The sequence below is a fragment of the Protopterus annectens genome, chromosome 6.part0 (genome assembly GCF_019279795.1).
Source record: "Protopterus annectens isolate FY-2018-M chromosome 6.part0, PAN1.0, whole genome shotgun sequence".
NCBI classification, from domain to species: domain Eukaryota; kingdom Metazoa; phylum Chordata; order Ceratodontiformes; family Protopteridae; genus Protopterus; species Protopterus annectens.
Window position 1 is genome coordinate 227,144,963 of NC_056737.1, and position 14,879 is coordinate 227,159,841.

The window sequence follows — 14,879 nt, forward strand, 5'->3', positions numbered from 1 at the left end:
GTGTGTGTGTGTGTGTGTGTGTGTGTATGATTTATATGTGAATGCATAATATGCCTGATGCAAATCATGCCTTGGCTCTGTGTTCCATTGGCCTGCAGATACCCAAGAGTTCAGTCATCCAAAATTAAGTTTACCATTTTCTCCTAGCAGTTAGATGAAGCAAATACATGTTTAAATCTCTGTGTCCCAAATATTTTTATTTTTGAAAAAGGAAATTTCATTTACCTTCCTCTAGTTCATAGCCACAACTTTATTCTTGCATGCTTAGCTTTTATTTTAGATCTTTTATATTTCTGGGTTGAAGTTCATCATGACATTTTGTTTGCACATCACTGTCTAACAGTATATTTGGTTTTAAGACCCTTTATTTTGTAAATTACCTGATCCCAACTCACTCTGGAGTGTAAAACAAAAGTTGAGCTTTTAATAGAACTGACTATATGCATCTGGTATATATGCTCTGAATGACTCACTCTAATATTCTTTATTCAGCACATTTGGTACAAAGGAGAACAATTTGTTTACAGTTTGGGGTTGAAGTCCTTGCTGTTGTGTTTATGTTCAGAAGGCATTCTTACCAGTGTTCTTAGACAGCCAAAATATATTGGCCAAGGGCATATTATGTGTATCTATATTTTAATATGTGTTTTTCTAACTATGTATCTTTCCGTTTGTACTAAATGGACAGCACAGGTCCTGAAGCATCAAGAAAAGTGAGAAGAAGCATTTATACTGATACTAATCAAGAATTGTTGTCCTAGTTGTGTTAGCACATGCAGCATGCATAGATCATTTTGGCTACCTAATACAGCATGAGTTAATGTGCCTAGTTATAGAATATGCATAAGACAAGAACTCTTCAGTCAATCCTTTTTGATAATTCATAATAAAGCCATTTGCCCTACATTTGTAAATTATACAGAGTGATCTCATAAAGGTTGTCTATAGTTAACTGTTCATAAAAATGATGGCATTTCCTGCTTTTAGTAAGAGTCGATATTTAACCTGCTTGTTTGCAATCAATGTGAAAATGGTGCCTAATATCTATTTAAAAATAAAGTTGCCATTTTTATACTCAGGAATCTTTTGACTCTATATCGATTAGCCAATAATGCTGAGTCAGCCTCTGGAGATGGGTGTGCTAAAGAATCATCAAAACTGAACCTCAAAATGAATTTTGGAGATGAATAGAGCTGCAGTAAATGAAGAAAAGGAAGCACAAATCCACATCTGGTAAAGGGATGCTCATTTCTTTTTAGAGGAAAACAAATGTTGACTCACCAGTGCCTTTATATTGCATAGAGACAACTCTGGCTGTGATGGAGGATTGTCTGAGGTCTGAACACAAGAGAAAGCAACTTATTTTATTGCGTTGCTGAGAACTGGAAAATTCCAAAATTGGCACCTCTGTAACTTTTCCAAAACAAACACATGTAACAGTAAGCAGGCAGATAAGTACAATGGGGAGTTTTGAACTCTGGATTCGAATTTGCATTCACATGTAGTATGGACAGTGGTTACATTTATAAATTCCCAGATAAGACACCAGCAAGTAGTCAGACCCAGTAGTTTACTATTTAATATGTAAATGTAGCTCTTTTGTTTATATAAATAAAGCAAGAATGTTATCAGAATAAGACATACTTACCGATCACAAATATTTTAAAAAAAGGTTACCATGTGACTCATGTTATCCAACAGAAAACAATCAATTAGTAAAACAATCTTGCAGTAACAAAAACATATGCAATAAACATTTTTTAAAAACTTCTATATCACAAATGCACAATTATTAACAGAAGATAATAATTTATTTTTAGCAAAAGCAGTGCCTGCAAAATATACACATAAATTGCAAACAGCTTGCCTTTAAAGTTAATAAATATTTAAGCAACACTTTAGTATTAAATCCAGGAAGGTTGGGTAGCATTATATTGAATTTGCCAGTATAACTCTGTCCATACCAGCCTTGCCCTCCAGTCACTACCACTGTCACAATGAGGAACTCGTTCTAATACATAGAATAAAAATTTCTTAAAATTAATGCACAACTTAGAGTGACTAGCTAGTGCATTAGTATCATCACATTTTTGATAGCATATAAATGTTCATAAATACATGCCCTAAGCTGATGTTCTGTCCCCCCTACCTGAACAAGACAAGCAGGGGGCTACATATACCACTCCTTTAGAATTGCAATTGTATTTGCCATTATTTTAATAGTTCTAGAAAAAGAGGTTATATTAATTTTTGTTGCATCACATATTAATCTATATTGCCCACAGGACCCACATTTAATCATTCTGTATTCAGTTCAATCTTGACTATGTGATTTAATAATATTCTTAATACGTCTACCATTTTTAAACACAAAATTGGGAACTAAAACCAATAATAGGTCCTGACAAGAAAGATGACATAGACTGCAATAAATATGAATGGGGCATGATTATTTCTAATGGGGACCAAAGAGTTAAGGTTAAGAAACTTATTATTAAGAATTGAAAAATACCATTTCAAGCCCTTGCTCTTTGTGATAAATTGGGTTTAATTTCCAAATGTGTGTTTAAAAAGGGTAGAAATATATGCTATTATAATGATTTAAGGGCACCACCTTTAAACCACATGAAGAACTACATTCTGGATATCTTACAGTTACTTGAATCCAAAAATCTAAAAGTAACCCTTTGTGAAATAATGCCATCCCCAAGTTGAAATGACTATGCCTGTACTAAGGCTGTCCTGTATAACTCATGGCTATATGTAACACTTACAAGTATTTTTTAGTTATTGGAAAATATTTTGTTGGGGTAAAAGAATTTTTATTAATAGACTGAATTTGAGCACGAGAGGCAGTCTACACATTTAGCCTAATTAATAGTCATCTACTTACCTTTTTAATTAACTGTACCCATGTGGCCTTTACACTAACACTATCCAAATATCTTATCCATCTGTAAGAGCATACAAAATGTACATTAGAAGCTTAGGAATAAAGCCTCATGAATCATGCTCTATATCACAATACAAGAAATTATCTGTTATTTCTATTATTGAAGCTTGGGATTTGAGTTATTTCATCTTCCCTGGCAATGCTAAATTTGAGTATCTAAAGGAGGGCAAATGCTAAGGATAATTATTCCTACTGATGTGTGAGTTGCTTCAAGCCAAGTTGATTTTGACTAATATAACATTAGATACCTTGGTTGTGGATGTAGAGGGTTGCAAAAAAATCTGAATTATTTTTATAATATTATTTTGTAGGAATAGATCTAAACACGAGGCACTCATAAAGAACAAATGTTAATTTTCATCATACCCTAGGGTATTACTGCTAGGGGAACTTAAATTATCCAAACATTGTCTAGAAAAAAATTGGAGTTCAGTTTCCAGTTTAGAACAATAACATTTAGACTATCTTTGCTAAAAGGCATTTCTCCAACTGCTCAAAGAACTCACCAGAAGTAGTACTATACAAAATGTAATCTTAACAAATTATGTGGTCCTTATTGGAAAAATTAATATTCAACCACCAAAGGTATCTTTTAGCTATTTTTCTCTTAGATTTAATATTACATGTAAATACACATCTCACACTAGGTGCTGTCAAAAACAATATTTTAGTCTACTTGATATTAATAAAATATGTGGCTATACAAACAGCATTAACTGTAATTAAATATAATTTAGTAGTTGACTTGGGCTTTTTGGAACTTGAGACATTGTTATCAGATGCTGCCAGTAAAACTTGTTCTGGCAGTTCTCAAAAACTCACTAGCTTTAAACTACCATTTTAGTGGTCTGGTAAATTATGAAACCTATACAAAAAAGGTCTCAAGAGTATACAAAAAGTATCCTACCAACAGAAATAGGGCTAAAGTGTAAGGAATTAGACTATCTTTAGGATAATATTGAATAAAAAGAAAAAAAACATTCTGAATAACGACTAGCCAACAACCAAATTAATAAATATTGTTATAAATATATAAATTGTTTTACTAAAACCAACCATGTTATTAAACCGAGTTGAATGGGTTACAAACTGACAAACATGCACATATTGCAAATAAGTGCATTAATGTATTTGGTAGCTATATGAACTCCACATTAAATAGAAATTTAGAGGCTTATGACATCACAGAGTATAGTTACCCAATTATAACAAAGGAAATGTGCTAAATCAGTTGACACAATGAGTAAGGAGAAAATGCTTTTAACTAATATACATTGCTAATTCATAGCACATTTTTAGAAGAACTAAAGTATTAACATTTATAGTTAGTACATTGTGATCACAAGTAGATTGCTGAATACACTTGCATACTTTTGAATGATTCCATAAATTACATACAGAATATTTGAACATACACATGAAGTTTTCCAAGCAAAAATTATTTCTAAAGTTATAAGACGTTAAAGAATTACATTTGCATCCAATTATTTTATGATGATTTTCCAAATTTTCTTAAGGAGAAATGTCACAAAAAGATCCTAGGTACTAGCTTATTGACATGATTAAGAAGTAGTTTGAAAATGTTATTCAGATAAAGAACAAAGAGTGTTCACGTAAAGGAAATAAAGTGAGAAATTAGAGACATCTGACCACAGTTTAGAAACAAGGGGATGTGTACATTGCTAAGGAAACTGGCATGCATCTCTCAAAAGATTTAACCACAGATTAGGCCTAATTATATTAAGATTTATTGATTTTTTATTGCATTAAACTTGTTTAGGAGTACACATCAAGAACTTTAAATTAAAATATGAGACATTACAGGATTACTTTTCTACTGTCATCAAGAGATTCTGAAACAAGAAGTGGTAAGACTATTTTCAAAAGTGAATATAATGCATCCAATAAAGCTGGTGTAGCAGGAACTTTGAACACACACACACAAAAAAAAAAAAAAAAGTAAAAAGAGTAAAAAAAAAAGTTCTATGCATCCCCCACACCCCCTGCTACTTAAATATACCAACTCCGAGATCGCACTACAGTGCAGCAAAGAGAAATCTTCCCTTTCCAAGCTCTATGGCGATCTTCGTTATATTCTTCGAGGTTTTACAACTTTGATCATTAAAGTTCGTTCTTTAATGATTCAAAGTTGTAAGATTTTGATCATATGATAGGAACCTGATAATACTATAGGTTATCTTAAGATTTTAGAAACTTGTGCTAGTATAAATGTAGTGACATGCAGTATATCATCTGCAGGGAAAGGTACCAGTTTGCATTTTGCAATATTTTTGTAATAAAATGAGTGTAGTTAGACCTATTCCTTCTATGCAAACTGGTACCTTTCCCTACAGACGATGTACTGCATGGCAGTACATTTATACTAGCACAGTTTATGTACATTCTACACGACATTTTACGATCAGATGTTCAAGTTATGTTGATTGTCGTATGACCAATGTAGTCTATTTTTCGATCTGTCAAACATGTCATGCATATTATGTGGGCAAAATGAATAGGATGCTAAAGGATAGGATCCTTGAGCATAAAACAGATATAAACAACCAAAAAGAGAGCAATGCCCTAGCTAATCATGTGAGTCAGACAGATCATACACATACTTTCAGATTTTTAGCTTTTCAAGATATACACTCCAATATAAGAGGGGGTGATATTGAGAATAACACCGAAAGTGCCGAGCAGAAATGGATTCTTATGCTCAATGCTGAAAGGCCTCAGGTTTGAATGGGACCACGTCTCTCAAACCTTTTTTGAAGTCACGCCATCTTAAGCATTCTTAGCAGATGATGTGCATAATATTATTAGTAGTATTATTCTACATTATTTATTCTTTGAAAACACATTTTTAAAAATCTTTAAATGTTGCTTTCATATCCATTCAATTGACAAGATTACTATGGTTTTAATCACGATGCTATTATTGATTTTTTTTCAACATTTTTAATTGTCTTAGATTTTTAAGTGTTGGATGTCTTGTGATTGGCTTAAGTGTGTCAGCTGACTGTTTTAAAATAATATATACATTGAAATTTTTTGTAATTCATTTGTCTGATGAAGCGATAGGAGTTATCGCGAAAGCGCTTATGTCTTTTTTGTTCTATTAATAAATGATTTTTGGTGAGTGCAAGATTGGTGCAGTTTTGTTCCTGTCTACAGTTTATTTTTCTGCACCTTTCTGTACCCTGAGCCATTTTGTTTGATATTTTGAGCCTTCAATTTGTACTGAATGTGCAGTGCAGGTCCTGATGCATCATGAAATGTGAGAAGATGCAGTTCATGCTGACTCTAATCAAGGATCCCTTTCCTACATATTTTTGCACATGCAGTATGCATTAAATGGAACATTTTGCTTCACTAATACTGCATAAGTTCATTGCCTGGTTATAGAATGAGCACAAGAGAAGAAATTTTCAGACCATCCTTTCTGATAAAGATTGACACCACCATTTGTCTCTCATTTGTAAATAAAACAATGATGTTATTGTAGGTTGTCTTAAGTTACCTGTTTATAAAAATGCTTGCATTCCCTTATTGAAGTATGCAGCCTGCCTGTTTGTTAATCAGAGTGAAAATGCTGTTTAATATCTGTGTAAAAATAAAGCTGCAGCTTTTACTAAGGGATGATTTGACGTTAAACTGATTACCTGACAATGGCTGATTAACACAATGCAGTGTCTGACTTACATGCTAAAGATGTCATCCTGAACATTTTAATTATGTCTTCTTATCACAATGCAAATACTGGATGTAACTATGTTGCAGTATTTTCTGTTTCATTCTAACAGCATTATGTCATTTAGAATATCACATTTAATGTGGAAGTAGTTGACAGTCATTGAGTTATAGTTCAGCAATTTAGAGTTGGCTTATAATAACTCCATGACTCCACATTTCTGAAATTATCACATAATAAAAATAGCAAATTACCCAACATTTGATGACCTGGGAGTTAATTTCATTAGTGTGTGGGATATTGGGATATAGGGGTACTTTTCTTGCACAGAGGTATTGTGTAGAGGTCAGATCTCCACAAAAAAAAAAAAAAAAAACTTTATGTGATTTTGGCTGTATTTAGTGTATTTCAACAAACTGTATTCATTGCAATGGTATTCACTGAATTTTGTTATGATCTGTTGATTAGAAGTCATTGTTTTTTGTATAGTTGTGGACAGAGTATGATGCTTGTGTTTCATACAGCTTAAGTACAATATTTATCAAGGTCTGCAATGTGACAGAACAATGACTTGTAGACAATATTTCCCTCTTCCAAATAAAGAAATGCATTTTTCCTTACAGATATGACACTTAACACCCATCAAATAAATACATAGTGAACTTATGATGCATTTTATACCTGGCATACAATATATACTAAAGAGACAACTGTAGAGAAAATGGTAGATTTGCTTCTTTTACAACTTAATGGCATCAGATTACAGTGGTAAGCTATACTCAATGAATTTCCATTTCCATAATGTTGAACTGTTACCTGCCATGGCTGGAAATCATATATTAATGCACATGTGCCATTTTCAAATGGGCCTTCTCCATGTCTGCATGAAATCATATCATGTAATGCATGGGCAATGGAGTAAAGAGCATTGTAGACATTGTATGTATTTCTTAAATCAGTCAGTTTGAAAAAATCCAGCGTCATGCCCTGCAGTGTTTCATCTCCTACACAGACATTTGATTCTTTGGTCAAGTTCTTATTAGTTTTATCTGGGATCTGCACCTTACAGTTAAAAACAAGTTCCCAGAAGTTTTTCAGAAATATGTCATCTGGATTCCTATAAGGATTAAGACTGTAAATATATTCTCTGAATCCTGATATGTCTCCTTTTCTCACCAGAATGCAAAGCGTTCCTTGTAATGTTCTCAAAAACTCATTTTTAGAAAAGAGGGAAGACTCTGCCCAGCCATCACTGGCTATCCAGATTTTTCCTGTGACATTATTAAGTGCAATCACTTCCATGACAGGATAGATATCAACATCAACTGAATAGATCACTACCACATTTGCAGAAGATTTTCTAATTGTTTCACTTATGTACTGAATCTTCTTCTCAGAGTACACTGCAGGCATTGTTTCAGAAAAAGCAATACAAGCCCCAGCTTTGACAAGTTCTTCTTTTACTTTAAGGCTGCCTTGCAGGCCATAGTCACTGCTGTCAGAAACAATCCCGACCCATGTCCAACCAAAATATAGGACTAAGTGGGTTATACAAGTCGAGTGGAAGAGATCCATTGGAATTGTTCTGACAAAAGATGGAAACTGTTTCTTGTCACTTAAAGCCATAACAGTTGCTGCATAACTTATCTGGAGGGAATATTTCAAATTTGTTTTAGAATGGTAATTTGTTCTGACACTGCACTCTGTCATTTATTTTAATAACATTATTAATCAAGCTCTACTGATTAGATCATTTTAATGAGCAAAAGTCTTTTTCTAGATGCACAGTTCTGATGGTTGATTGCAACTGGGTTTTAAAGCAGTTATAGTGATTTTTGTATAAATACTGGTGAATATGTCAACACCATTATTAGTGCAGGTCAAAGAGGATATACTGTTATATGTTTAGCACAGACTACCTAACTCTCAATTACCTGAAACTATAGACCTGAAACAGTAACCTACCAAACACCCAAACTAAATATATATATATATATATATATATATATATATATATATATATATATATATATAATATGGGATCGACTTCTGTTTGTCGAACACTCACTTTGTCGAGAAACAGAAAGTCGAGCCCACTTAAGCGAAAGTGCACTTCAACGAAAGTGCACATTTGTGAAAGCCGATTCACTGAATTGGAAAACATATAAAATAAGTAATACAAACATACTTTTGCATGGGGGCAAACCCCCCTGCACCCCCTCTACTTAAATATACTAACTTCAAGATCGCACTACAGTGGGAGAAAGGATATATTTCCTTATCCCCACTGTACCATGCTTTGGCGAATCGGCTTTCACGAAAGTACACTTTCATTGAAGTGCACTTTCACATAAGTGGTCTCGACTTTCTGTTTGTCGACAAAGTGAGTTTTCGACAAATAGAAGTAGACCCATATATATAAATAAAACTTCTGAGGTTCTATTATCTTGGGATTGATTATAATTATTTTACAGGATTCTTCAGAAAACTAAATCAAAATGACACCAGTTTTCACAAATCTGTTGCAGAATCTTCAACTAAATTAAAGAAAATTTATTTGCATGCTCACAGAATATCTTTTGCACACTGCAGAAAAGTGCTTCATCAAGATAAACAGTGAACATGATTCTGCTTTTTTGAGGGAGACTAAGAACACTTTAGGAAGGGCTGAACCCTTCAAAAGTTTCATAAGTGTCATAGAGCTGAGTGGCCTAGTGAGCTAATGCACTATAACTATTTTGTAGAGTCACAGTTATGGTTTGAAAGAACTGAAAAAGCAGGCTTCTGATTTAAGGTAATGAATTTTCCATTGCAAAAACATGTACAGCAGATCTTCCTCTACAATCTCACAATGCTGTCAGCATTTAAAATAAGTGACTTTCTTGCTTGGCTACATACAATATATGCTTTTATTGCAGAAATCATATTTAAACATTAAGTGACATCCCTGCATGGTTTTGAAATGTATATTGTACAGATTAAATTAATATCTATTAACCACCAAACAAAGGCATAAGAGTAGGGTTAACTTACAAAAACATACACTTCCATAGACATCCAGAAGGTCATATAGGCACCCAAACAGTCGTAATCATGCAGCTACATGCAGACACACATGCTCTCTCTCACACACACACACACACACACACACACACACACACACACACACACACACACACACACACTCAGACACAAGACACATCCAGAATCTGTTTAGTGATATATTTCTGTGCACACTCCAACTTCACTATATTCTTATTACAATAAGGACAAAAACACCCTATATTCTAAAACAGCTCATACTAGGCCTTTAAATAATGGGAGCAAAATGTTATGTCTGGAGGAGATAGCATACGGAATTAACCTTAATAGACAAAAACACATTTTCTGATTAACAAAATTATATTTGTACTCCTATCTAATTTGTCATAAACAGTAAGACCTAGAGCCTTAATGTTTGAGCAGACTGAGGTAATCACATTAGTTACTGTCTATGGACAACCAATATTCTTGGAGCTCATATGCATTACTTCGCATTTTTTGCTAATGAATGCTACCAGAGTTTTGCTAGCTAATATAAATAACTCATCCATACATTTTCTTATCTTCTGACCATCTAGTGTTGCAACCATATAAGCCATCTTTGGCATTACTGGTGACGCCCAGCACTTACAACTTACAGGTTTTGATGACAAAAAATGTATAAAATAGGAACAGCAACAATTGAGATCTGTGAGGGCACCACAGCTCACTTCAGAAAGAATAATCACTCCCTTTAGGATTATCATAACTTTCCTATCGTATAACCAGTTATAATCCACAGAATAAAATATAGATTTTGTTTCTTGATGAGGAGTTCTTCAGTAACTGCCCTGTGTAGTATTGAGTCATATGGTCTCACCAAATCCAGGATCACAAAGTCCACAGGAATTTTTACATCATCTGTAGTAGCCAGATCTAAATAAAAGGTCAGTAAATTGGTGCCACACCATCTTCAGTGGGTGAAACTATGTTGAGTGATGTCATACTATGACATGTCACTTGTCTGCATACTTCTAATCAGTCTCCTCTCATAACATTTCCACATGATGCTAGAAAGGGTAATAGGTCTGCTGTCTGCAACTTCAGTAGCACCCTTACCTTTATGAGTAGGTGTAATGAAAGCCTGCATACAAATGTTAGGTTTAAATGCATAATGTTATATCTGCTGAGACAACAATACTAATGAAAAAAATCTGATCCTTCATTCTTTCAGGAAAAAAAAAACAGTTATGTTTCCTGGACCCAGTGGTGTATGTTTGTTAATTTTACTTACTGCCTCAAGCAAACAGTTAAAGTGGAATTGTTCACAAGGGCATCCCACAGTAATATCTAGGTTAGACACAGAAAAGCAGCATACTGAAAAAGTTTGTGAGAAAGATTTTGCAAATAAGTCAGACACTTTCTTAGTATGTATTCACCACCTGTAAGGCAAATGAGTTTTGTGTTGTTACTCAGTGCCCTCTTTCACATATCTTTAGAATGCTTTTATATTTTCTGCACCACTTGTGGCCAACGCATGTTAATGTTTTCTTTTTTTATACAACAGTATCCTTCTAAATTTATTTTTAGCATACATGTTTGTCAATAACCTTCTTTCTGACGGACAATTTCTCAACTCCCTTACAGCAACAGTTTTTAATAATCGGTTTATGTAGAATTTTATTTTGTTATAGCACTATGGTCCAGTTACATCTTTTCTGTCTAACCTTGTTCTTTTTTGGTACATATCTACTTATTGTGTCATCCAACTTGGAATAAAAAGTATCCCTATTAGTTTCAGCATAGTTTTCACCAAAATACTCCCTTCAATTTCCAATGACTTAGTTCAGACCTAATGTAGTAGTGGTTAGCATTATAAAATTCCTTACGTTCCCCAGGATTCACAAAGCTCCGTGCAAGAATAAGGCTATTCTTGCATGGTAGTTTGTGTCCGTTTAGAATAGCAGCACACCTTGTATATGCATGAAGGTGTGCTGCTATCTGATCTAAACGGACATGAACCATGAGCCAGCGCAGAGGGCATGTGTCAGCAGTGCCTGCACATGTAATACATCCCTTTTGCTTAGAAAGTGCCATATGACACTTTCCAACACAGATGAGTGTCAATTTATATAATATTAGAGCCTGGCTCTAATATTATATAGTAAATGAGTGTCCACAGACAATAAAATATATGTAGCTAACATTTCAGTGTCTGCAGACACTGAAAAAACCCCACAAACACCAAGAAGACATCAGCCTTCATGTGTACACCCCCAAATGTAAGCACTCTTGCCCTACATGCATGGAAGCAGTAGGGCAAGAGGAAAGCAATAGAAATTAAAAAAATGTATTTTTTTTCATCAAATAAATCTGAAATTTAAGCGGTGTGCAGCTTGTTTGCGCGGGGAGCCGCTAGGCTTAGCCTAGCTGAAATCCTGAAAATGATAGATCAGTGCTACTGTGATCGAAAACATCATCAAGCCACTGTAGCATAGTGGTACTGGCATGGTATAGCATGTATAACATGCTCGGTTCAAATCCCCCCTCTGGCAAACTATTTAATAAATTTTAAGGAAATTGACTGATAGATGTTAATCATATGGCTCACGTAGAGCACAGTAGGGGTGGGAATATGAAAAATATAAATGTAAAAAACAATTTATAAATTTAATGAAAAAATAGATTTAAGCAATGCTTTGCTAGTGTAAGCATTGCTTACCTGCTTTCAGCTCTGCTTAGCTGGTCCAAGCATTGCTATGTGGATTTGCACAGAGCTAAGAATAATTCAGCATATTAAAACTGGCCAATTAGGAAAAAGTGCGGGAAAACTGCCCTATTTAAACCGATCATTTGGGAATACAGCCATAACCATTTGGGATTGCTCATAGCAGGACCAAAATGTCTGGCTTTGGTGAAGGTGTTTGCTTCTGAGCGCAAAGTTGGGGCATCCAGGAGTCCAGGGTCATTGTTGGGCTCCTAGTTAAAAACCATGATGGCAGGTTGCTGCAGGCCCAGTACCAGGACTCGCAGTACAAAACGGAGGCCTGGGACCAGCTTGCACATGATCTCACCAGTGCCGCTGGCATACCCTGGAGTGGTCAGCAGGTACATCACCACCATAATGACCTGAAGTGGAGGAGGGGTGCTCTCTTGGACCAGTGTATCCAAGAAGCCCAAACGCAGGATGTCCCACCTGTCTGCAAGTATGCAGTGTTATGTATCTCCAAGTATGGAAAAAGTTCAACTTGTGACTGTGCAGGTGTGATTAATGTGTGATGTCTCCCCACACAGCTGCTGTGAAGAGGTCCCAGAATGTTGAGGCTCATGCCCAGCAACTGGCTCAGCTGCATTGGCAGTATGGTGAGTACAGAATACCCCCTACTATTAGCAGTAAGAAATCAAAATTATAGTAATGGTAGTCCTGCCTGTATTTATTATTGTGCTGTAAAAGTCAGGAATATAGGCCTGTGTCAGGCTGCCAGTGTTACAATGGAGTATTTCCAGCTGCTGTGTAATACAGATATCAGTAGCAAACAAGATACAATATGCAGGAGAGGAATATTAGAATATGTATGAATGTGTATCTGAGTGAACCTGCCAAGAAAGTGCCACGTCAGGGCTACTGTAACAGTTAGAAATGAAAAGCATTCCCCTGTGCAGATCATACAGGAATGGTAATTGTGGATTTCTGAGTTGTACACAGATATGTATGTCAAAACTAATAAAGGTGATCCTAAACACTCACTTGGACCGCTTAAATTGGACCTGAAAAATAGAAAAGCGTAGGTCCTGCAAAATGCATTAACTGAGGTGAACTGATTTGGCACTACTTGTCTGTATACTTTAGAATGGGCATGTCAAATAACTGAAAAAAACACAACAGTACATATTCCCATCAGAATGTGTTTTACTTGTTTGTCTGCCAGCATTGTCCTGTGTTACCCTTTCAATTTCAGCCATATGTAGCTGTGAATGTACTGAAAAATGTATAAGGCTAACAGGTGCAGACTTAAAACCTACACTGTGTACTCAGGAATCTAAATTGCAGTATGTAGTTGTAAAACAGTCAAATGTGCAATCCATCTAATGTGCACATTTCACAAACAGTGACACCTTTGTCTGTTGTGTATGCATAATTTGTATGAAAATGGGAAACAAATAATGCAACATGTCATAATAAAAGTACTGTGCACAAAAATATGCACTAGATAGAAATTCCACAAACACACAACAGCTCCCCAGTAGCTCAGTCTGATAAGGATTAGGCCTGTAGTTCAATTTTGTACACATACCATGGTTCAAATTCAGGGACTGCCACTAACATCTCAGCCTGGTTCTACAGTTGTAAACTGCAATCTGAATAAAAAAAATAATGTACTGCAACACATACATTTTCCATATAGGGCACACAGGTAAAGAAATCTGAATAGAAATACTAGTATGATGTGTATAACTATGAAAGGTGGACAATTGCTGTGTTGATCAGCCCCAGTCCTACAAATAGATGCAAGCTAGACATCCACACTCTGCCATCTGGCCCAGACAAGCGCCTCAAGTGTCACGCTGTCACAGATAGTTTCCCCAGTTTCCAAGAAACCTGCACACAGAGAATGTCACAGTAGATGTATGTGAAAAGCCCAACACATACTCCAGGGCCTTCAACTAATATGTGAATCTGAAATATGTGTAGAAACAGCAATGTAATGTGTGCACAATTCATCTACACAGGCCCATAGGTAAAGAAATTGATATAGAAACAGGTATGATGTGTATAACTAAAATAAGGGTACAATTGCTCTGTTGATATCTACAGCTATTGGTCTGCTGTAGCAGCCCCATGGCCCAGATAGACAGGTAGAGTGTAAGTGTGGTCAGAATGTAGAGTAGTGAATAATAGTGTACTGACAAATATACTTGATATCAGTTGTCAATTGAATCTGTTTCTTTCCCCACCACTCAACTGATTCAACACTCACACTGAAATCAACATGGGTATGTTCCTAAACAAGCCCCTACTGTTGGGACCATTGTTCCATTTGGTTTATCATTGTTTAAACTGTAAGCATAGTAATATTCCCTGTTGAATAATCATTTTATTGCTTGCCTGACATACCACTAATTGGCATGTTGTTGCAACCCAGAATGCCATTCCATATATGCATGGGTTCTGTTTGCTATGGCACTGTTATAATTGCACTGTTTTGGGTA

At 35.2% G+C, this 14,879-nt stretch overlaps 1 protein-coding gene across 1 annotated transcript in view; it reads right to left on the reverse strand.

Moving 5' to 3' along the window:
* LOC122803807 (extracellular calcium-sensing receptor-like) overlaps positions 1-14,879 on the reverse strand; it is a 267,399-nt gene that overhangs the window by 150,524 nt on the left and 101,996 nt on the right. Inside the window, exon 3 of the mRNA XM_044073493.1 lies at positions 7,464-8,294. Coding sequence (XP_043929428.1) covers positions 7,464-8,294 — 831 coding nt within the window. The remainder of the gene's footprint in view (positions 1-7,463; positions 8,295-14,879) is intronic.